The sequence below is a fragment of the Crotalus tigris genome, unplaced genomic scaffold (assembly GCF_016545835.1).
Source record: "Crotalus tigris isolate CLP2741 ecotype Arizona unplaced genomic scaffold, ASM1654583v1 scf7180000021131.477146, whole genome shotgun sequence".
Lineage (NCBI taxonomy): Eukaryota > Metazoa > Chordata > Lepidosauria > Squamata > Viperidae > Crotalus > Crotalus tigris.
The window spans coordinates 357064-379004 of record NW_024098363.1 but is presented as its reverse complement, the minus strand read 5'-3'; the positions used below and the strand labels follow the sequence as shown (position 1 = coordinate 379004).

Sequence of the window (21941 nt, the reverse complement as noted above, 5' to 3'; positions counted from 1 at the left end):
AATCGTTCTGTGGAAGGATCAAAGTGCCAGGTGTATAGCGCTGAGTTCTAGCCAGCTGATATTTTGTTTGAGGTTTGAAGTTGGAGGTGTGCCCCCCATCCAAATAGACTGCCGTCTGTGGTCAAGGTCACCCGAATCGGTTCTCTGAAAAGGGATCCCTTGGACAAGGCCGGGGATAGCCACCAGAGAAGGGATGTAAGTGTCTGTGCTGGGACCCGTACTCTTTGGGGAAAACAGGCTACGCCTCGCCTCTGGTAGGGGAGCAAAAACCACTGGAGCTGTCTCGTATGCCGTCTGGCCCAGGGCACTATGGCAATGCATGAAATCAGTTTCCCCAACAGCTGTGAGAGCAGGGCTAGGGTCACCTGTTTTTCCCTATGCACTTTGATGATCAGTGTGCGTATGCTGACTTGACATTCCTGGGATAAGAAAACTTGGCACAGGTTGGTATCTATTATTGTGCCTAAGTGCAATAGGCAATTTACTGGAGTCAAGTGACTCTTCTGGAAGTTGATAAAAAAACCGTGATCCTGAAGCGTCTTGACTGTCATTGCCATGTCCAACTGAGCGTCCAGTGCTGAGGACGACTGTATTAGGATGTCGTCCAAGTAACACTGAACGCAGACCGGTACCAACCTGAGCTGTGCGGCAAGAACCGCCAGGACTTTGGTGAAGACCCTGGGGGCCGGTGATAGGCCGAATGGCAGGGCTTTGTATTGGTAATGATGGTTGGAATACCTGAATCTGAGGAACTGTCTGTGACCCGGATGTATGGGAATATGAAGGTATGCTTCTGTAAGATCTACTGACGTCAGGAAATCCCCCTGATGAATGCTGGCCAAGATGGAATGAAGAGTCTGTATCTTGAACTTGTGATACACTAGGTACGAGTTTAGGACCTTGAGATCGAGTATCGCTCTCCATCCCCCCAAGGCTTTGGGAACCATGAAAAGAATGGAATAGAATCCCTGTCCCAATTGATCCAATGGTACCTGCTCTATGGCCTCTATGTTTAGTAAATGGTGAATGGCTTCCTTCATAAGACCCTGTTTTACAGGATTCCGCAACAGGGGGCAGGCAATTAGTCGCCGAGAGGGATGCGTTAAGAATTCCAGGGACAGACCGTCCCTGATGGTGGTGAGAACCCAAGTGTCCGTGGTGGTTTCTTCCCATTTGTGGAAATAATAAACCAGTCTGCTGCCTGTGGGAGGAGTCCTTTCCGAGTCATTTGACCTACGAAAGGGACAACCTCCCCTACCATGGAATGGTCGCTTGTTCTGAAATTGAGGTTTTGGCCTGTCTCTGTAGCTGGAGCGGTCTGAGGAACGGTCCGGCCCTGTTGGAAAGGGCCGAGATACGCTCCCCGAAGCCTGGTCTGAACCTGCCCAAAAGGAAGGATGGCAGTTATACGGATTAAAACGCCTGCCAGTCCTTTTGGAAAGATGAGAGAGTACTCTCTTCTTTTCCCTGTTTTCTACCAGGTAAGGGATGAGGGCCTCACCAAAGAGACGACTACTCTGATACGGAGCAGCCGCCACCTTCCATTTGTGCCTGGTGTCAGCACGCCAGTTCTTGAGCCAAAATAACCTACGTGCTGCTATGTTAGAGGTCAGAATCTTGATCGGGCGCTTGGGGTTTTACCGGTTCGACCTTTCCGGTGATGCAGCCTTTCGCAAGAGCGAAGAGAAAGAAGGATTGAACACACCTACCAGGGGAGTGGCCTCCGAGAGGGTGTTGTCATCTGACAACAGTCCCTCTTTGAGGACCTGCTCAGAATATTTGGATACCTCGCTGCCACTAGAATACGGTGGTGAGGCCAGATCCGGGAATTCGTAATCCCTGGGCCATGCAGTTCCCATAGATGGAGGGGAGTTTGACAGTCCTGGGATCGTATGGCCCTTGCAGAAGCAGCCATTGCTTGAGTCACCGTCTGCGCAATCATGGCCTGGAGCTGAACCATAAATGGAGGCTGCTCCGGGGACCGGAGCCCTGCCGCCGTAGGAGTGAAAGACGCCGACAGGATCTGAGGACCCATAATCGAGAAACTCCCCGGAGCTCCAGCAGCCACTGAAGGAGAAATTATTTTGGTGGCCAGAATTGGATCTTGAACCTGCATCCTCAGATCCTGCTCAAAAAGAGAAAGGTGATCCTGGTTGAATCCAAGTAAGGGACCCTCTCCTAGAGCCTGCTCAGGGGACCAAGCCCGTGCCAAGGGTGAGGGCCGTGGGCCCCCTGTCATAGATGTAAGAGGAGGGAGTAGAGGCAGGTTGGGCCTCCGCTGCACGCTGCTGGGCCTTGGAAAATTGTCTTTCCAATACTCTATGCTTGCTAGCTGCCTGCTTTTCAGCCATCTTAGAGACCCGTTTAGTCTTGGCCTTGACCTTTGCGGTCGCTTCTTGGTTGGGCGACTTGTGTTTATTTCTACTGGAAGTGGAAGCCTGTGGAACGGTGTTATCCGCCATTTTGAATAAAAAACAGGAGTTTTCCAGAAGATCTCTGAAGCTGTCCTGGTCTGCAGGAGATGAGGCTACGGCCCACCTAGGTGGTACAGGCCTGCACGAAGGTTTGCGAAGTCCGGCCAGCCGTTAAGTGCGGAGTCACACAGGGTGTTATAAGCCACGCTCCAGTCAGGGGAGCTGCCCTCTCCCGTTTCAATTATTCACTTCCCTTGGTGTTTTGTATTGTAAACTATTTATTATTGTTATTTAATTTTTTAATTATTATTTTTATGGGTGACCCTCGTGTCTCCCTTAGTGGCGGCTAGGACAGCAATTGCCAGTCCACTAGATGCAGACAGTGGGAACAGGCAATGTAAGAAACAGCCCAAATGCTTGTAGTACAGTTAGAGCAATCAGGTAGGATCTGGAAGGTGTTTCACACTGTATGTGTGAAAACAGATAGCAATTGATCAATGCCAATGAACCCTCTATGCACAAATAAAGATGAAACAAGAGAAAGAGTGAAACCAGAGTTTCCACTATCAGACACATGGTGGCTTAAAATGGCGTCCGCGATCTTGGAAGTAAAGGGCCTGGGATGCAATGGGGGATATAGGAGCCCCTATACCCCCAGCAAAGGTGAGGAAATCCTGTCCCTCGCTGTTCAAATTTCTAGGGAAGGTGTCCCCCCCCCCGCTGACCGAGGGAGTGAACAGCAAAATTTTAATAGAATTCTGCTGGGAAGCAACGGACACCTGGCAAACTTCAAAATGGCCCCTGCGACGGCCCGTAGAAAAAGGAAGTGAAAGCGAAAGAAACAAATCTGTGAGCAAACAGCAGAAGAGGGACCGGCAGAATTAAGTAAAGCAAAGAGGGACTGGCAGAATTCACAAAACAAAGGGAACCAGGAGAGGCTATAAAAGAACTAAGCCGATCGTGCCGATCAGTGGGCGAATTTGCCAAAGGCAAGGAAACAAGCTGATAGCCAGTTAGTTCAGCGCTGAGCCCAGCGCTGACTACCTGACCAAGGGAATGAAGAATCCATGCAAAAGTAAGGCAAATACTACCTGTTCTATGTCTTTTTCTCAAACCGGGAGCCAAAGTGCACACGTCTCTTCTGGGCTGAGACCAAAAAGAAACTGGGGCATGGTTCAGCCCAGCAGGGGGATAGCAATTTTGATTCTTTGTCTGATTGGGCTAGAGGACTTCTAATACCCATGTGTGGATTCTACATTCCTTCCATGCTGGAGAATTCCCCAGCCAGACATGCTGGCTGGGGAATTCTGGGAGTTGAAGTCCAGGCATCTTAAAGTTGCCAAGGTTGAGAAACACTGGATTAGAGGAACTGAATATGTACAGTCTGGAGGACAGAAGAGGAGACATAACTGAAATTCTAAAATATGTTAAGATTCCGAATAAGCTTCTAGAAGGCTGTATTTTCTATATAAGCAAACATCAAGAACACAGGGCATAACCTCAAACTGATAGGAGGGAAGTTAAAAAATGTTTGAAAGTCTTACTTCATAGAAAGATAAAGACATGTCCATCGAACAAAAATCCGTACTTCATCCATGCTGGTTGTGATAGTGCTGCTCGGCTTGTGGCACTGCTTGGCTTGTGATTGGTCATGTCACATGCTGAGTGCTTACTGCAGGCAGCGACCGTAACATTTTGTTACACAACTGATGTGTGTGGGTGTGTGTACCGTGATTGACTACTTGTAATAATTTATTTTAAAAAATCGTTAGTGAATTGAAAACCTTTTTTTACTTTTTAGTGTAAAATTTACTATGAACATTTGCCTTAAATACAATAAATTAAATTTATGTAAAGAACTGAATGTATAATTTTTTAAATAAAAGATTAACAAGATGTTGAGTTCCGGCACCTTTTTTCTTACAAAAAAAAAGCTGCGTGTGTATGCGTGTGTGTAAATAATTAATGAATTAATTAAAAAGGAAACAAAGAACTTCAAAGGACAGACTCAATGGACCACTAGGTCTTTTTCTGCCATCCATTTTCTATATTTTTATGTGTACACACACCAATTCTAAAACAGTGTAAATAATCCAATAATCCAATTGTGCAGAAGTAAATACCCTAAAGCTACATCCAGACCAAAATAAAAGATTAATATAATATATTAAAATATGCTGAAAGTATTATGGTTTTGCAGGTCTTTGATATCATGAAAACAAAGCATGGGTTAGAATGATATGCTCTCTAGATGTTGCTGAACTTTGCCCCCAGCAACCTATTAGAATCGTCAATAGCAAAGGAAACTAGCAGCTGTGGTTTAGCAACAACTGGAACATGCTATCCTTCCATGTTCAATGTTATAGAGCTTTAAATACCAAAACTTTCTAATTGGACACAATTTGTAGGTCAGTGAATATTGTTATAAGATTCATACTTTCTAATTACTGTCTTTAAGGTAAGCTAACAGTATTACCTCTAGATAGATACGCAAGCACACAGACAAATGACACACACCAAATCTAACTATTAGAAAACTATCTCCAGCTTACCTGTCCTCCTGAGAATTTTTTCCAGACCTCCTCTTATTTTTTGCATCTCTTGGTGATGAACGTATTTTTTTTGCTGGAGGGGCTGAATCCCTACCATATTCTTCATCTACACAGTAAACAGGATGAAGCAGAATTGATAAATAAGTGATTTCCAAGTCTGTCAATTTAACTTAAAAATCATCATTAAATATATTATAATAAAAACAAATGATTACATTTTGATCAGAGGTACTGAAAATCCAGGGTTGCTGTTTTTTTAAAATAGCATTTTGTACTCTCTACTGTTATTTATTTTGTGTAGTTTTAAATTTGCTATATTTTCTTGCATTTATAAGTGGGTGGGTGAGCGAGCTAGACAGAATACTGCGAATTCTTAATTCTTCAAGAAAGCAAAACTCAATCCAATCGCATTGAGAGATAAAATCTCACAACAGCCTTCAATAATGCAGATACACTTGAGATGTATGAATTCTCCAGCCACAATTTGCTGTGAATTCTGGAAGAAGAAATCCAGATAACTGGGAGGAACTATTAGGGAATTGTATCTTACAAATTTAACCCAGCGGCATCAATAAGGTGACCAAGGTTTTTTATGAGATTATATTATTTAAAGAGAATTCAAATAAACACAAAGATATTCAAAAGTAAATAAGGATAAAAATAACATATGCAAGCGGAGGCAAAGTGAAGAATGCTGAGACTGAAACCAAAGAAAAAAACCACATACACACAAAACCACAAACTCAAAATAAAACAAGACAAAACCCTACAAAACAAAACCTTAGACATACTTAAATTGGCAGTTTGAGATTGAGCAGACTGAGTGACTGAAAAGTGTATTAAAATTATGATATATAAAAATATTGACCCGATATGGGCAAATGTGAAAAAAAAATCCCATGTTGGATATCATTAGGAAAATAATTAAAAATATAAGCCAAAATTATAATACTTGCATGCAAATCTCTGTTGTAATTACCCTTACAATAAACTGGAGAACCAAAATCAGAGAGCATCGTAGGTTCCATAGTTCAACACTAAGCTACATATATTTTGTTTTATTATTATTTATTTTATAAAAATCTAATAAAATTTATAATTGAAAAGATGACAATAATATGGAATTTTACCATGTTTTGCCCTTGCTAATAAATACAATAACAATTCTAGTCATTATGAAGTGGAGCATGCCATCTTTCTATCCAAAAAAGGAAATGAATTGTATAGGTTCCAGAAATGTTAATGGATTGCCATTTCTGAGGAAATAGAATAAACTTTCTAGAATCATAGAAACTAAGAAGCTTTATCTAAAAAGATCTTGGCAAACAACTCAAAGAATCACTTCAGCACAGCCTCCTAGTAAAATATACAATTTTTCAAACATTTGTTGCCCATCATTTTTCATAATTGTAAAAAAGTTTCCACATTTTTGCTTAGGAATTTATACTTGCCTGCATCATCTGATTCCTGAAACTGTGAGTAGTCTACTACTTTTCTGTTCCTGGAAAAGAAGAAAAAAGTATTGATTTTGGAACACTGAAAAATTTCACCATATAGAACTGATTTTTAATACAAAGAAAACTTTGCACATAAACATACCGTGAATGCTGGCGTATAAGGCGACTTCCACGAGTGCTGAAATCGGCGCCAAAGACGGGGTCGTCTTATACGCCGAGTCGTCTTATACGCCGGAAATACTGGTAGTTTCCGGCATATAAGACGACGTTCTAGGAATGCGGCCCGGCTATAAAGACGGGGGTCGTCTTATACGCCGGGTCGCCTTGTACGCCGGCATTTACGGTAATTACAGTTGCCATGACTCAGTAATTCCATCATCTGAGATTTTGACTAATTAAAAAAAGTTTTGGTCAATAAAGATAAACATACATTTTGGAATATTTTAATAGCTTTTTTCCTCCATAAATTCATCCAGATAGAAGACTTGCAGGAAATTCAGATGACATAAAGGGATTATTCCCTAGTTCCTGCAGGAAGTAAATATGTGATATGGCATTTATCATTACTCTTCATATTCAGAAATGGCTAAAGTTCCAGCAGTTGATCAACAGAAACAGTTTATAATGCAGCTAAGGCTTGCCTCTGACTGATGCTATAGGTCCAGTTAGTAACACTGTTATAACATTAAAAAAACATGCGATTTACATAAGCAAGATTCCTGGATTAGTAAATATTTGAAAATATTTATACATAGTCTAACAATATGACAATCAAATAACAACTGAAGAAAGCAAAAATACTATTATATATATATTTTAATTTCATATAGCTAGAGAATGAACTATTGCATATCAAAATTCCAACAAACTTCATATCACAGTTAAATCTTCAAAACAAATATGGTTGGAAGTGAAAATCACATATTAAACACTTGAATATTCTTTTCTAGAAAAAAATGTGATCGTTCTAAAACAAAACATGATTTGCTTTGATGTATAAATGCACCCATTGTAAAAGGAATTATAATTTATAATAGGTGGCAAGAAATAATTTCATATACTTTATACATATTCCCAAACTATGGCCAAAGTTCAGATATTCAAAATTCAGGTAACATTAATTCCAGTGATATTTAAAAAACAAATCTGACACTTTATCAAGTAACTGCATTTCACTGTCTTATTATATACATAATTCTCATTAAAAACAAGTTAAGTATAATCAAATTACAATCCAATTTTAGGCAAAACACTGGAATGTATTTTGGTACAAGTTATATGAATGCATCTTGAATGAGAGAACATGTAATTTCCCACAAAAGACTAGATTCTGGACTAGATACAGAATCCATCTACCATCAGAACTATTTTCATTCGTTCCTTAATATACCTTCTAACCAAGGGGTATCAAATTGCTGGCCTGTGGGCCGGATGCATCATAGCGAAACTGCGCCTACCCCATTGCCACCAGCAATGGCAAAAAAATTGCAATACATCACTACACGTCACGTGACATTGTGAGTTTGACACCCCTGTTCTAACCACTTCCATGAAAACCTTGGCTAGTTTCTACTTCAGTCAACTTAGGAGGTTCAGCATCATTTATCCATCCAGATATATATTTTCGATACATAAAAGTAGTTCTCAATTTACAACAATTGTGACTGGAATTTCTGTTGCTAAACAATGCTGTTATAAAGGAGTCACATGACCACATCACTTAGTGATTATAATCTCAGCACTCCTGACTGTTGTGGTTAACTAAGAATCACTGAGTGAGTCTTAAATAGGAGCATGGAATGTCTGGGGGGGGGTGTTTGAGAGAATCAATGCTTTTTGACTGCCCTCTATGGCACTCGGCAACGGTGCCAGGGACAGGGCAGAAATAGAGGCCTGCACTTTCAGCAGTCTCAGACAGCCACCAGTCTTAATTTCAGCCCAGCACTGCTACTGAGAAATATTGCTTTAAGCCACACCAGCATCTCTGTGCAAAGCCACAGTTGCTGCACATAGCCTCTTGGTGCTCCAGATTCTCCTGCACCCAGATGACCTTTGCCAGTTTTTTCCCTTGCTATCACGAGGTATACTGGCTATATTTGAGGGAACTGCTGGCCCTGACAGGCCTTCTTCCTTGTGTAAATTGCACAATCCTATTCTCACAATTCTTCAGAAACTTTTTGGTCTTTCCCAGACTATTTGGAGAATAAGCTTTGGACAAGGGGGCTGACATGGCTGGCTGCAGGGATGCAGCTGATTAGGACTGCTGAAGGCCCCAAGCCTCTTTTCAGTCCCAACCCTGGGGTAGTCGCCAAGGGCCACTGTTCAGGAGTGACCAAAAGTGCATAGCTGAGGGAGGAGGGAGATAGGGGATGTGGGGAGTTTCAGTGCCCCTGCAGTCTTAGTGCAGGCTGGCTGCCATTTGAATTTTGATCACATGACCATGGAATGTAGCAAGAACTGTAATTTGGGCACAAGATATAAATCTTTTTTCAATACTGTTGTAATTTTCAATGGTTGAACAAATGGTTTTAAATCAAGGACTACCTATACACGATGGTACAAACTAGGGATAGGAATTATTTTTCAAAGGATAGTGTTTGGATACAATGAATGAGGCAATTAGGTCAGAATCATCTCACTCAAATGTTCACAACCATGACTTTATTTTGAGGTTGTGCATGATCTTGCTTTGTTAAACCGCATTAAGCTTATTTTAAGCTCTTCAATCCACTGAGTGATTATAAATCACTTGATTTTACAGAGTCAGAACTTATAGAATTGTGTATATAAGGGATTTTCAGTCTAAATACTGTTTGTCTTCTTCACACCCACCATTCTTTAGTGTCAGAATGTTCAATTCTTTCTAAATTTATATTCATATGTAGTAGACTAGGTGGACTTTTGAGCAAAGAACCTGGAAAATACAAAAGCAATTTGTGGTCTACTGAAGTAAAACAACTCAATTTTAAAGATAAAAATAATTTCAAATGCAGCATAATTTGTAGTTGACTCCTCAGATATAATTTTTAAACATTTTTATTAGAATTATTCATATTGAAGATTTGCATCTTCTTGTTCAGACTATTTTTATGATTTTGATGTGCTTAAAATGTATTAAGAATTATATTATGTAAAAATCATAATCATTTGATAGGTTTTTTATATAAGCTTACTATAAAATTATGATGGAACATGATCATGGTTTCTCCAGCATCAAGAGCTGGCAAATTAAAAATAGGTTTTAATACAATATGTACCACATACTCATATACATATGTGTATAATATATGGTTCATAAATCTAGTATAATTTGGATAAGACAGTGAAAAGCTAATAATCAAATATCAACTTTTTTAAAAAATCTGCATTTAGCACAATGATGTGTGGGTATATTATATTTCTACTTCTAAGCTTCTTTTATCTTTTTTCTACATAATGTTGACTTTATGTTGATGCTGCTTCAGAAGCCAATAAATGAAATGCTGGAGCTTGTATGAGCTGTGCACACATTTCACAACTCTGTTATCTTCTGATTCCTCTTGCTCTCAAAACCTCTGGGAGAAGTTTAATTTGTAATTACCAACCATTTCAAAACAAACCTGTTTTCTCTGGGATACAGTTAGTCCTCAACTTACAAGAGTTCACTTAGTAATCAAGCTTACAACGGCACTGACTTATGAGTGTTTTTCACACTTATGACCATTGCATCAGCCCCATGGTCACATGATCAAAATATCAAATTGATTTGATATTTATGATGGTTGCAGTATCCCGGGAGTCATGTGATCACTTTTGCAACTTTCCGACAAGCGGTCTACGGGAAAGCCAGAGTCTCTTAACTACACTGTTACTAACAACTACAGTGATTCACTTAACAACTGTGGCAAGAAAAGTCATAAAATGGGGCAAAACTCACTTAACAACTGGAATCTTGGGCTCAATTGTGGTAGTAAGTCAAGAACTACCTGTAGTAGGGAGGAGGCAAGTGGCCACCCTCATCTGGTGGGAAATATATGGTAAAAGTTAGATCTCTTTCCTAGACTGAACATTATTTGATTCATTCTAAATATTAATTTGGATATCCAGAAGAAAGTTAAAGAGATAAGGAGTGAACAACTGCTTTTGGAAACAAAAACTTATTATCACCATGGGGATTAGTTGCTCTTCAGTCCCCAATCTCACACACCAGAACAAATTTATACAGCCTAGATCTCAGTCCATAATATGAAATAATTTACATTGTAGCTAATTCCATCAATTTTAGCCTGCTATTCAAATTCAAGATTTAACTGCTTGATGTTGCTGGATAAGGGCTTTATCTTTTCTTCAGCTAGCTTTGGAAGAAAATTGGAGATATCAAGTGAACATTTGGTTCAAAGATGGACATGATAAAGGACCAAAATGGTAGAGACCTACCAAAAGCAGAAGAGATTAAGAAGAGGTGGCAAGAATACTCAGAAAAACTATACAAGATCTTAATGTCCCTGATAACTATAATTGGTGTGATTGCTGACCTTGAACTAGACATCCTGCAGTGTGAAGTCAAGTGGGTCTTAGGAAGCATTTCCAACAACAAAGCTAGCGGAGGTGATGTCAAAGAATATTCGAACTACGGTACAACTGCACTCATTTCACATGCTAGCAAGGTCATGCTCAAAATCCTACAAACCAGGCTGCAATATGTGTACCTGATATTACCATAAGTACAAGATGGTTTTCGAAGACGTAGAGGAACTGGAGATCAAATTGCCAACATTCTATTAAGAGAGTTCCAGAAAAACATCTATTTCTGTTTCATTGACTATGCTAAAGCTTTTGATTGTGTGACTCACAACAAACTATGGCAAGCTCTTAAACAAATGTGAATACCAGACCACCCTGTCTCCTAAGAAACCTCTATGTGGGTCAAGAAGCAACAGTTAGAACTGGACATCGAAAAAGTGATGGATTCAAAATAGGGAAAGGAATACAACAAGGTTGTCTATTGCCCCATACTTATTTAACTTATATGCAGAGCACATCATGCAAAATGCCGGACTGGATGAATCAGAAGCTGAAATTAAGACTGCTGGGAGAAATACCAACCATCTCAGATATGCAGATGATACCACTCTAATAGCCGAAAGTGAAGAGGAAGTAAAGAGTCTCTTGATGAGGGTGAAAGAGTACAAAAGTTGGCTTGAAACTCAACATTAAATGGAAACTGTGACAGATTTTATTTTCTTTGGCTCCAAGATCACTGCAGACGGTGACTGCAGCCATAAAAGACACTTGCTGCTTGAGGGGAAAGCTATAGCAAACCTAGACAGCATACAAAAAGGCAGAGATATCACCTTGCCGACAAAGTTCTATATAGTCAAAGCTTTGGTTTTCCCAGTAGTAATTTATGACTGTGAGAGCGGGACCATAAGGAAGGCAGAATGCCGAAGAATTGATGCTTTCAAATTGCAGTGCTGGAGAAGACTCTTGAGAGTTCCTTGGACTGCAAAGAGATCAAATCAGTCAATTCTAAAGGAAATCAACCTTGACTGTTCTTTGGGAGAATAGATACTGCAGCTGAAGCTCAAATACTTTGGCCACCTAGTGAGAAGGATTCACTGGAAAAGATCTAGATGTTGGGAAAGACTAAAGGCAAAAGAAAAAGGGGACAGCAGAGGATGAGATGGTTAGATAGTGCCATTGATGCAATAAACATAAATTGGGAAAACTGAGACAGTGGAGGACAGGTGAGCCTGGTGTGTATGGTCCATGGTGTCGTAAAAAGTTGGACACAACTTAGCAACTGAACAATAACAAATATACCTTCTCTCTGGCCTTGGTTGAAGTTTACCTCCTGTAAACAAACCCTAGAAGGTTCTTCCACCTTGTTCTTCTTCCTTGGAAACTTTTATTATCATTGCAATTCAAACTCATTTAATACTGCATCTTGAAATGTGGATATTTATGAAATATGCTTGTACCATAAGTTAGACCAATTCTTGGTTGCAACCTATCTAGGTAGAAAAAATGCACTCAATCCCTTTACCCCTTAGAACTTAGAGTAAATATTAAAGTTAGAGTTTACTATACTCCTTAGAGCAGACATGTCAGACTCGCGACGTCACATGACGTATTGGGTCGGTTTTGCCACTGCACACAATGGGGTGGGCGCGGCGACACCCCTGCATTAGAGCTTAGAGTTAATATTTTCCCCAGCTATTTTGATTTTTTTTGCAGATTCTATAGCAATTTCCTGTATAATACTTCCCCAGCCTCCTATATTGTAAGCCTGCTAGTATCCCATCTGCTTTAGAAGAAGTATTTATTTTACTTCTTCTGTGAAACAAAAAAACCATTTGATCAAATGCTACCGTCAAAGCTGCTAACATTGGATGTTCTTGCTCTGACAAAATATGCAGAGCTGTGTGGTATTTTTAGAGTTAACTCAGAAAACGCTGGGAGGAGAGGAGGAAGAATATATGAGTTGCAAACTGAAGAGAACCTTTGCCTTTCAAACTAATTGGAGAAGTGAATCATGACAGCAAAATAAGGGAGGGAAAATGCTAGCAAAAATAACTGCTGGGGGGTGGAGATTTCAGATCTTAGAACCCCCTCTTCATGCCTTGCCAACAATTTTGTCACATGAATAAAAAGACTTTTTAGGATAAACAATGCCTGGAAGTTCTTTGAAATGTTTCATTAGTCGGAATTATGACAGTTACCCTCATGAATAACTACTGATATATCTCTACAGGTAACACTCAGCAATCATTTGTTCAGCGACTGTTTGAAGTTACATGGCATTGAATGAACGGCATTTTATGCCCAATCCCTGATGTTTGTTGCAGCACCCAATTACCATATGATCAAAATTTGAGCACTAGGTACGCCACCCAGTTACATAGGGCCACTCCTCAGTGGTGGTGGGGCTGAAGTAAAGGCCCAGAGGTGCTGTGACTGAGTGCTACAGTACAGGGTGGAGGGAGATAGGTGGGGGGAATTGAAAAAGAAGCAAGGGAGGCAGTCCCTCACCTTACCAAATCTTGGGAGGGCCCAACCCAGGAATGGCTGGATTGGCATGTGTCCTCGCCTAACAGCTGGAGGGATTTAGTTAACAACGGCAATGGGAAGTCCTGGGATTGGTATTGTTAAGCAATGCACTCATGCTTTACGACCCAGTATCTAGTAACGGAAATTCCAGTCCCAATTACTATCATAACTCAAGGACTAGCTGTACACATTTTTTTCCACTTGACATGAAATACTATTTGAAAAAACAAGTTGCACAAAGAAGCTAATAAAAATGCAGGGAATTAAAATAATTTCTTTTCTCACAAGATATAAAGGGATGACTTTCTTGTAAAACTAGCATTTGCTTTGGAGAAGAAATTAAATGATCCAATTTACCTACCAAACACATTGAATTAGTGGACACTATTCTCTATTTTATTTTCACTCTCTGTGAATCACATGCATTTTATGTGTTGTTATACTTGATTTCTGTCAAGTAAAATAAACACTGAAAAGAAAATAATTTGCAATATTTTTTTTTTCATTTTAAGTGAAAAGACACCCTTTCGGAAGAAATGTGCTTGCTTAACCACCACACAGTTTATCAATTACTGTGAAAAATATCAGAAAAACGGGTCTGGTTATGTGGGTACCTGAACATATGATCTCAACAACTCATGACTAGACTGTGGTTGCAAATTGAGGATTACCTGTAAAGGTATTCTATAAATTATAAAAATATACAGGTTACTTTATTTTAATTAATCAAATTTACTTGGATTAGCATGATTTATAATGCCTTGCAACCTTTTGGGAAAAAGGCGTGATAAAAGATGTAGCAATTTAACATCCAAATTGTATAAAAAGCTTTCTTTAAAAAGCCTTTTACATCTATATTTTTCTGCAAAAATTTTTTATATAACTTGAAAACATTTTAATATTGTTCTTTCCATTCTAAACTTTGCTTTGTATTTGATTAACCAAAGCACAGTAAGATTTTCCTTATGTTGACAAATCACAGTAAAGCAATAACAAATCCAAACTATGCCAGATGTTGGAAAATAAGCTATAGAGTTGTTGTCTAGTGTAGAAAAATACACAAATAAATTTTAACAACTGAATTACACAGCACCCTAAACAAAATACTTAATTTTAAAAAAAAAATATTTCGGGCATTATGTAATGACATTGCTAAACAGCGTTTATTCCTTCCATTTGTGATTTGAATTATTACAATGAATACAGTTAATTTAGACTTAAAATGATGATTTAATCTAATATAAAATACATATATCAGGCAATTTAAGTTCTCAATCTTTTCTTATCTCAATCTAAGCTGATAATGCAAATTAAAAATCTTTAAATAACAAGTCAAATTATACTAATTCTTCACTTATCCTCAGAATTTATTTTCTTGCTAACAAATTTGAATCCGTGTAATTGACAAATTTGTCATTTAAAAGTACAGTATCATATTTAATTCTAGCTGAAATATGAAAATATAATCCTTACCAGCATACTTCACATCTTTCTCAAGTACATCAATAAATCACCATCTTATAGGGCAGGGGTCAGCAACCTGCAACAGTGAAAGAGCCACTTGGATCCATTTCCCTCACAAAAAAAAAATCCTGGGAGCCGCAAAATGTGCGCGCGCACACGCACGCGCACAGAACACAGGGCTTGATTGAAGAGAGGAGCTTAAGGCGAAACGTGCGCCTGCCCTGCCCCCCATCCAGCTCTGGTATGAACGGCTCTGCAGTCCTGGCTTCTCTTCCCTTCGGAAAAGACTGCTCTCCCCTCACCCCGCGCTCTCCCTCTCTGGGACTTTCTTCTTGCTGCCTTTTGGCGCGAAGGTTCCCAGGGAGCGGAGGAGGAAGCCGACGGAGAGAAAGAGCTGCTGCAGTGAATGTTCTGAGGCAGCAGAAGACGGTCGCTCGGGCTCGCCTATCTCAGCCTGCTGCAGGAGGCTGGAGTTGAGGCTTCTGGTTTGCTCTGGGAGGGGTGCTTGGAAAAGGAGGATGGGAAGCGTAAAGTGGGAGAAAGGACACCTTCCAGCTCTCTGGGGTTCTTTCGCTGGGAGGTGAGGAAGCAGCAGTTCTACTCCGTGGGAGGTGGGAGCAGGCAGCCTCTCCTTCAAACTTTGCCAAGTGACTCCAGGAGCGAAGCGAGCTACGAGTCCTAGGAATGTCAACTTTGCGAAAGAGGGAGGCGATGGTGGGATTAAAATAAAACGGGGGGGGGAGGTTGAGGAAACCCAGCAGATGCTTACATCAGAGGGCCAGCAAGAAAGGCAGGGAGAGGAAGAAAGCTTTCGGGGCTTGTGCACAGACATAGCGGACTCTTTCTCGTCTCCTGCCCTTGCTGCATCTCCTGTGGAGATCATTTGCAGCTCTCTGTGTCTCTGCAGCTTGCTTCTTGAAGCGATTTCAATCAGCCCCATTCATTGCCAAGAATCCCCATGGAAGTCAATGGAGGTCTGCGGCGAATCAAAAAGCCAGCTGCAGTACCTCCACGTCCGTTGATTTGACCGGCTCAGCGGCCCGGGGACGAGCAGGAACCGATGCCCCCACTGCCCGCCGGGCTTGCTGCCTGGCCTGGGGAAACACAAGGCAGGCTCAGCGCCCCGGGGACGGCCAAAACCCAATGCCCCTGTCGGCCGCACTGCCGCCCAGCCCGGGGAGACGCGAGGCAGGCTCAGCGCCCCGGGGACGGCTACAAACAAATGTCCCCGCCACTTGCTGCCTGGCCCGGGAAAAAACAAGCGCAGAGGCCCGGGGACGGCTACAAACAATGTCCCCGCCACTGCCGCCGGCCCGGGAAGATGCAAGGCTGGCTCAGTGGCCCGGGGACGGCCAAAACCCAATGCCCCTGCCGGCCGCCACTGCCGCCCAGCCCGGGGAGACGCGAGGCAGGCTCAGCGCCCCGGGGACGGCCAAAACCCAATGCCCCTGCCGGCCGCCACTGCCGCCCAGCCCGGGGAGACGCGAGGCAGGCTCAGCGCCCCGGGGACGGCCAAAATCCAATGCCCCTGCCGGCCGCCACTGCCGCCCAGCCCGGGGAGACGCGAGGCAGGCTCAGCGCCCCGGGGACGGCTACAAACAAATGTCCCCGCCACTTGCTGCCTGGCCCGGGAAAAAACAAGGCTGGCTCAGCGGCCCGGGGACGGCTACAAACCAATGCCCCCGCCGCCTGCCGCACGGCCCGGGAAGATGCAAGGCTGGCTCAGTGGCCCGGGGACGGCCAAAACCCAATGCCCCTGCCGGCCGCCACTGCCGCCCAGCCCGGGGAGACGCGAGGCAGGCTCAGCGTCCCGGGGACGGCCAAAATCCAATGCCCCTGCCGGCCGCCACTGCCGCCCAGCCCGGGGAGGCGCGAGGCAGGCTCAACGCCCCGGGGACGGCTACAAACAAATGTCCCCGCCACTTGCTGCCTGGCCCGGGAAAAAACAAGGCTGGCTCAGCGGCCCGGGGACGGCTACAAACCAATGCCGCCCCCGCCGCCTGCCGCACGGCCCGGGAAGATGCAAGGCTGGCTCAGTGGCCCGGGGACGGCCAAAACCCAATGCCCCTGCCGGCCGCCACTGCCGCCCAGCCCGGGAAGATGCGAGGCTTGCTCAGCGGCCTGGGGATGGCTACAAACCAATGCCCCCGCCGCCTGCCGCACGGCCGGGGAAGATGCGAGGCTGGCTCAGCGCCCTGGGGACGGCCAAAAACCAATGCCCCTGCCGGCTGCCACTGCCGCCCAGCCCGGGGAGGCGCGAGGCAGGCTCAGCGCCCCGGGGACGGCCAGAAACCAATATCCCCGCCATCTGCCGCCCGGGGAGACACGAGGCCGGCTCAGCGGCCCGGGGACGGCTACAAACCAATGCCCCCGCCGCCTGCCGCACGGCCCGGGAAGATGCGAGGCTGGCTCAGCGCCCCGGGGACGGCCAAAAACCAATGCCCCTGCCGGCCGCCACTGCCGCCCAGCCCGGGGAGGCGCGAGGCAGGCTCAGCGCCCCGGGGACGGCCAAAACCAATGCCCCTGCCGGCCGCACTGCCGCCCAGCCCGGGGAGACGCGAGGCAGGCTCAGCGCCCCGGGGACGGCCAAAATCCAATGCCCCTGCCGGCCGCCACTGCCGCCCAGCCCGGGGAGGCGCGAGGCAGGCTCAGCGCCCCGGGAACGGCCAGAAACCAATATCCCCGCCGTCTGCCGCCCGGGGAGACACGAGGCCGGCTCAGCGGCCCGGGGACGGCTACAAACCAATGCCCCTGCCGCCCAGCTTGGGAAGATGCGAAGTCAGCTCAGCGGCCCGGGGACGGCCAAAAACCAATGCCTCTGCCGGCCGCCACTGCCGCCCAGCCCGGGAAGACGCGAGGCTGGCTCAGCGGCCCGGGGAGGGGCAGGAACCGATGCCCCCGCCGGCTGCTGCCCCCGCTGGGCCTACCGCCTGGCCTGGGGAAGGGCAGGAACCAATGCCCCTGCCGGCCGCTGGCCCCGCCAGGCCTGCTGCCCAGCCCAGGGAGACACGAGGCCGGCTCGGCTGCCCCTCCGCCTGGTGCAGGTAAGCCCCCTCCCTCCTCCCCACTCACCCTCCATCTCCGGGTCTGCTCCTGCTTGGCCCACTAGGGCCGCAGCTTGCGGGAGGGCTGGCCCTTTCAACGGAGGCTCTGCTGGGCCGCTCCCAGCATCGATCCTGGGGCTTCCCCGCGCGGCTCTCTGGCCACATGCACCTCGGACTGGGCCAGCCCCGGAAAGGCCCTTCCTGGCCACCGGGGGGCAGGGTATCCGGCTGCAGGGCCAATCGGGAGCAAGGGGCAAATCTGCATGTGTGTGAGAGAGAGAGATAGAGAGAAGGGAAGCACAAGTGCCTCTCTGTCTCTGTCTGTCTCTCTCTCTATGAAAATGGCGGAGAAGGCTCCGGAGCCGCAGGAGGTGGCTCAAAGAGCCGCATGCGGCTCCGGAGCCGCGGGTTGCCGACCCGTGTTATAGGGGCTTATATTAGGCCTAACCCCAAAAATCAAGCTAGGTCTTATTTTTGGGGAAACAGAGTAGTACATTGTATATAACTTAACACTAATTGTTCTATTGGTAGTGCTATGACATTTAAAAATGTAAATACCTTATAGTTACAAATATTAAAAATGGTACAGTTAAAGTTACATATATATTAGTTCTGCAGGTAGGAAAAACATGAAAGAATTGAAAATGAATGATTTGGTAATTGTTCATAAAATGGACTTAAACTAGATTAAATTTAATAAAAATCTGTATGTCTTTACACAGTACTACCCATATTATTTTTCTAAAGAAAAAGAAAACAAGTCTTTGAACAATCACATTTTTAATCCTACTGTCATAAACTGAAATCTTAAACTGGTTTACTCTTCTGCTTGCTTGTTTTTAACTATGTGAAGTTTCAGTAGAATTAATTCATTTCATAAGTAAAAGAAAGTAAAGGAATATGGAGTTTATTTGTTCCAGCAGTAGACAAATCCCATTATTACCATTTAAAGTGGGCCTAAAATCTCATTTTGGCTTTGAATTAAAATTTCACAATTTACTTTAGCACAGTGCTTATTACCTCATGTTGTGTGATCAGAAATTTAAAGTTTCTGGAAATGCTGAAGCAATGAAGGATTTTTCAAGTTTTGTTTCAAACAAAAGAAAAAAAAAGAAAACCTCTGCCCTACTTTTTAGCACTATGCATACATGTGGCTATTATAAGTTTAATCATTCTTAATGCTTTGAGTTTTAATCCAGAGAAAAACAGATGATCACCAAATTAATACTGAGGAAGAGTAAGCAAGCCCATGAACAAAGGAGAATAGAGTTCTTCTCTTGTAAAATTAATGACAGTGCCCTCTGCAGGAAACAAAGACATTGCTATCTTCATATTTAAAAGTTGTACAGCACAAGAGGGGTCAACATCCTTTAAAAGATATTAGCATCATTAATTTGGCATAGTGTAACAATAAGAATTGTTTATGAGGGTGCCAAATATCATTGATCATATATATGTAGGTCTTTGGTTATTCGGGGTTTCTCCCGCGTAAAATTGGAAGTGTCTTGGCGACGTTTCAACGAAGTCCCATTCATCATCTTCAGGCTGGTGTTTTCAGCTTCGTGCTTCGAGGAGCAATATATATTCCAATTTTACGTGGGAGAAAACCCGAACAACCAAAGACCTACATACAAATACCCGCGAAAACCTCAGAAAACATATATATATATATATATATATATATATATATATATATATATATATATATATATATATATATATGATTAATGAGATTTGGCACCCTCATAAGGTTTAAGTCAGTGATGCCTCATGGACATCATTATACATGATAATGTGCCAAATCTGATATAAATATTCTTACATAAGTCTTCCTGTTACATAGTTTTTAGAAGTTAGTTTGGAATATAAAGGCTTTATGTTTAATATTTACTTATCCTTAAACAGAAAAGTTGTAAGATTTAATAATCCTACTTTTTAACTAAATATTTGCTAGTTAATTTTAAACAACCCTATTTTAGAATCTGCAGAGGTAATAACTAGCACAAGAAGTGAATGCATTTCTGTAGGAACAGGACATAAAACTAAAAACAGAAAATGCTGACTTACAGCAATTTCAAAATTACATATACCAGCTTTCTTATCTAATTATATGTTCCATAATTCTCACACATCATGCTTATGTTACAGTTTGCTGAGAATTACATTACAGTAAGTTGTAACCCAGTGAATGTGTTTTAAAATTTACATAAAAGCTACCACAGTGTACCAAAGAATAAATTTTGATTGGAGCAATCTGTACTTAACTTTTGTTGATCCACAGATTTAGCAGAAGAATTTGAGACAAGTCACTTTTTAGTCCTACCACAACAAATGAGTTAGAAATAGAATGTTAGGTTTCTATTTTTTGGCTGACTTTAACAGCCAAATTAGAAATATTGAAAATTTCTCTCTTCTCCTGTTTACTAGACAGGTTTTTATATATATCCTACAGGAAATGGAGGTGGAAAGCATACCTGATTGAAGCTGCCTGATTGAGCTGAAAAGCTGTCAGAAAATCCCTTGAAAAGAGAGTATCCTGACATGCTCAATGAGCCTAGAATAACAGTGAAAAGGATGACCAAAGCATCCTGGCAAAACTGACAGGGAAACAAGTTAACACACTATACAAAGGGTTTATTATCAAAGGCAGACAAAAATTCCATACTTCTTTCACCATGAAGAAAAAGTAAATTCAAACTTTCAATCAGCCACAATGCTGATTAGAAAGCTCATCTTCAGTCCATAAGATTGTTGGAAAATTTAATTTTAAACAGAGCCACACGTCAATTCCTTTGAAAAATATCAAGATTTAAATATAATACACACAGTGAAATGTAAGATTGTCTGGCTTTGCTACACGTCTGAAGAAACTGCACCATTTGATACGAAGAAAGAAAAATTTCCTTGCTTCTAAATCTGTCCGTTAAAATAATCTACTACCCATTCCCATCAGGAAATCCTTTCTCTATGAGATGCTCACTCCTGCCAAGAAGCTTGCGTCCTGACACATATGTACCAGCAAAGCTATACAAAAAGGCTTAAAAAGACACATGTTGACTGTGGTGTACTTCGGCATTATCTAGGCGCCTGGCTTTTTCCGGGGTGAAACCGCATACAAACCTTCGAGACCGAGCTATGCCGGACTGGCCTGCGTTCACTCTTCGCTGGCGATGCGCACTGAAAGAATTAGAGGCGCTGCCGACGCCGACGCTTCCCAAATCGAAGCATGGACTTTGCTTGCGCTAACCTTAAGGGGCAGCATTGCATCCGGTAAGGAGGGACCTGCAGGGCGGCGGCGGCAGCAGCGGCGTGCCATACTGTACTGTAGTCCCCCCCAACTATCGAGGAGCAGCAGCAGCACGCTGCATGCCTGTACACGCCCCTCCCCTCTGCTCTCCCGCCATACCTCCTCGGTCCGGGCCGCCTTCTCTCCCTCGCGTGGGACTTCCTGGCCAGCTCTGCTCGTGCCTCCGTTTCGGGTCCAAGGATGGCCTCCGACGGGGAAAACCAAAACAGCCCTCAAGGGCCTTTCTCCATTTGCAAAGGACTCACCTGACAGGCCTAGACATCTTGGCTGGTTAAATCGAAGCTCGGAGGCGGGCACTGGCGACGAAGACGACAAAATATCCGAGAAGCGTTGGCACTGTTCTTGCTCGCCTTCCCGGGGAGGGGGCGTTAATCCCCGGGTCCAGCGACTCAGGCCGCCGTCCCGCGCCCCAAACCTGGCTCTCTTGCACCGTCAATGGCCACACTCGCAGCTCCCCCCCTGCAAAATGGTCGCACTTCGTCCAGCAGAGGGGATGCGCCGAGCTGAGAGGACGGCGCAACCTACACCGCTTGCATCTCCTCCCTAATTTTTTCATTGGTCGCTTCACGGACTCGCTGGGACCTATTGGCTCATTCGAACGATCATGGACGCGACGGCCCTCCCCTTTTTTGAGAGCGGGAGGAGTGAAGAAGCTGGAGAGTACCCCCCTCGCT

The 21941-nt window shown here is 43.5% G+C and overlaps 1 protein-coding gene across 2 annotated transcripts in view; it reads right to left on the bottom strand.

The window, feature by feature from the left end:
• The window catches only part of NUCKS1 (nuclear casein kinase and cyclin dependent kinase substrate 1), a 34035-nt gene extending 12288 nt beyond the window's left edge, over positions 1-21747 (bottom strand). The window contains exons 1-3 of one of the 2 annotated variants that reach the window (XM_039369474.1): positions 21513-21747; positions 6418-6467; positions 4967-5072 (exon numbers count right to left, since the gene is read on the bottom strand). In XM_039369474.1, coding sequence (XP_039225408.1) covers positions 4967-5072; positions 6418-6467; positions 21513-21529 — 173 coding nt within the window. In that variant the 5' untranslated portion in view covers positions 21530-21747. The remainder of the gene's footprint in view (positions 1-4966; positions 5073-6417; positions 6468-21512) is intronic. The other variant, XM_039369473.1, reaches the window with a different exon arrangement.
• Positions 21748-21941: the final 194 nt, after the last annotated feature.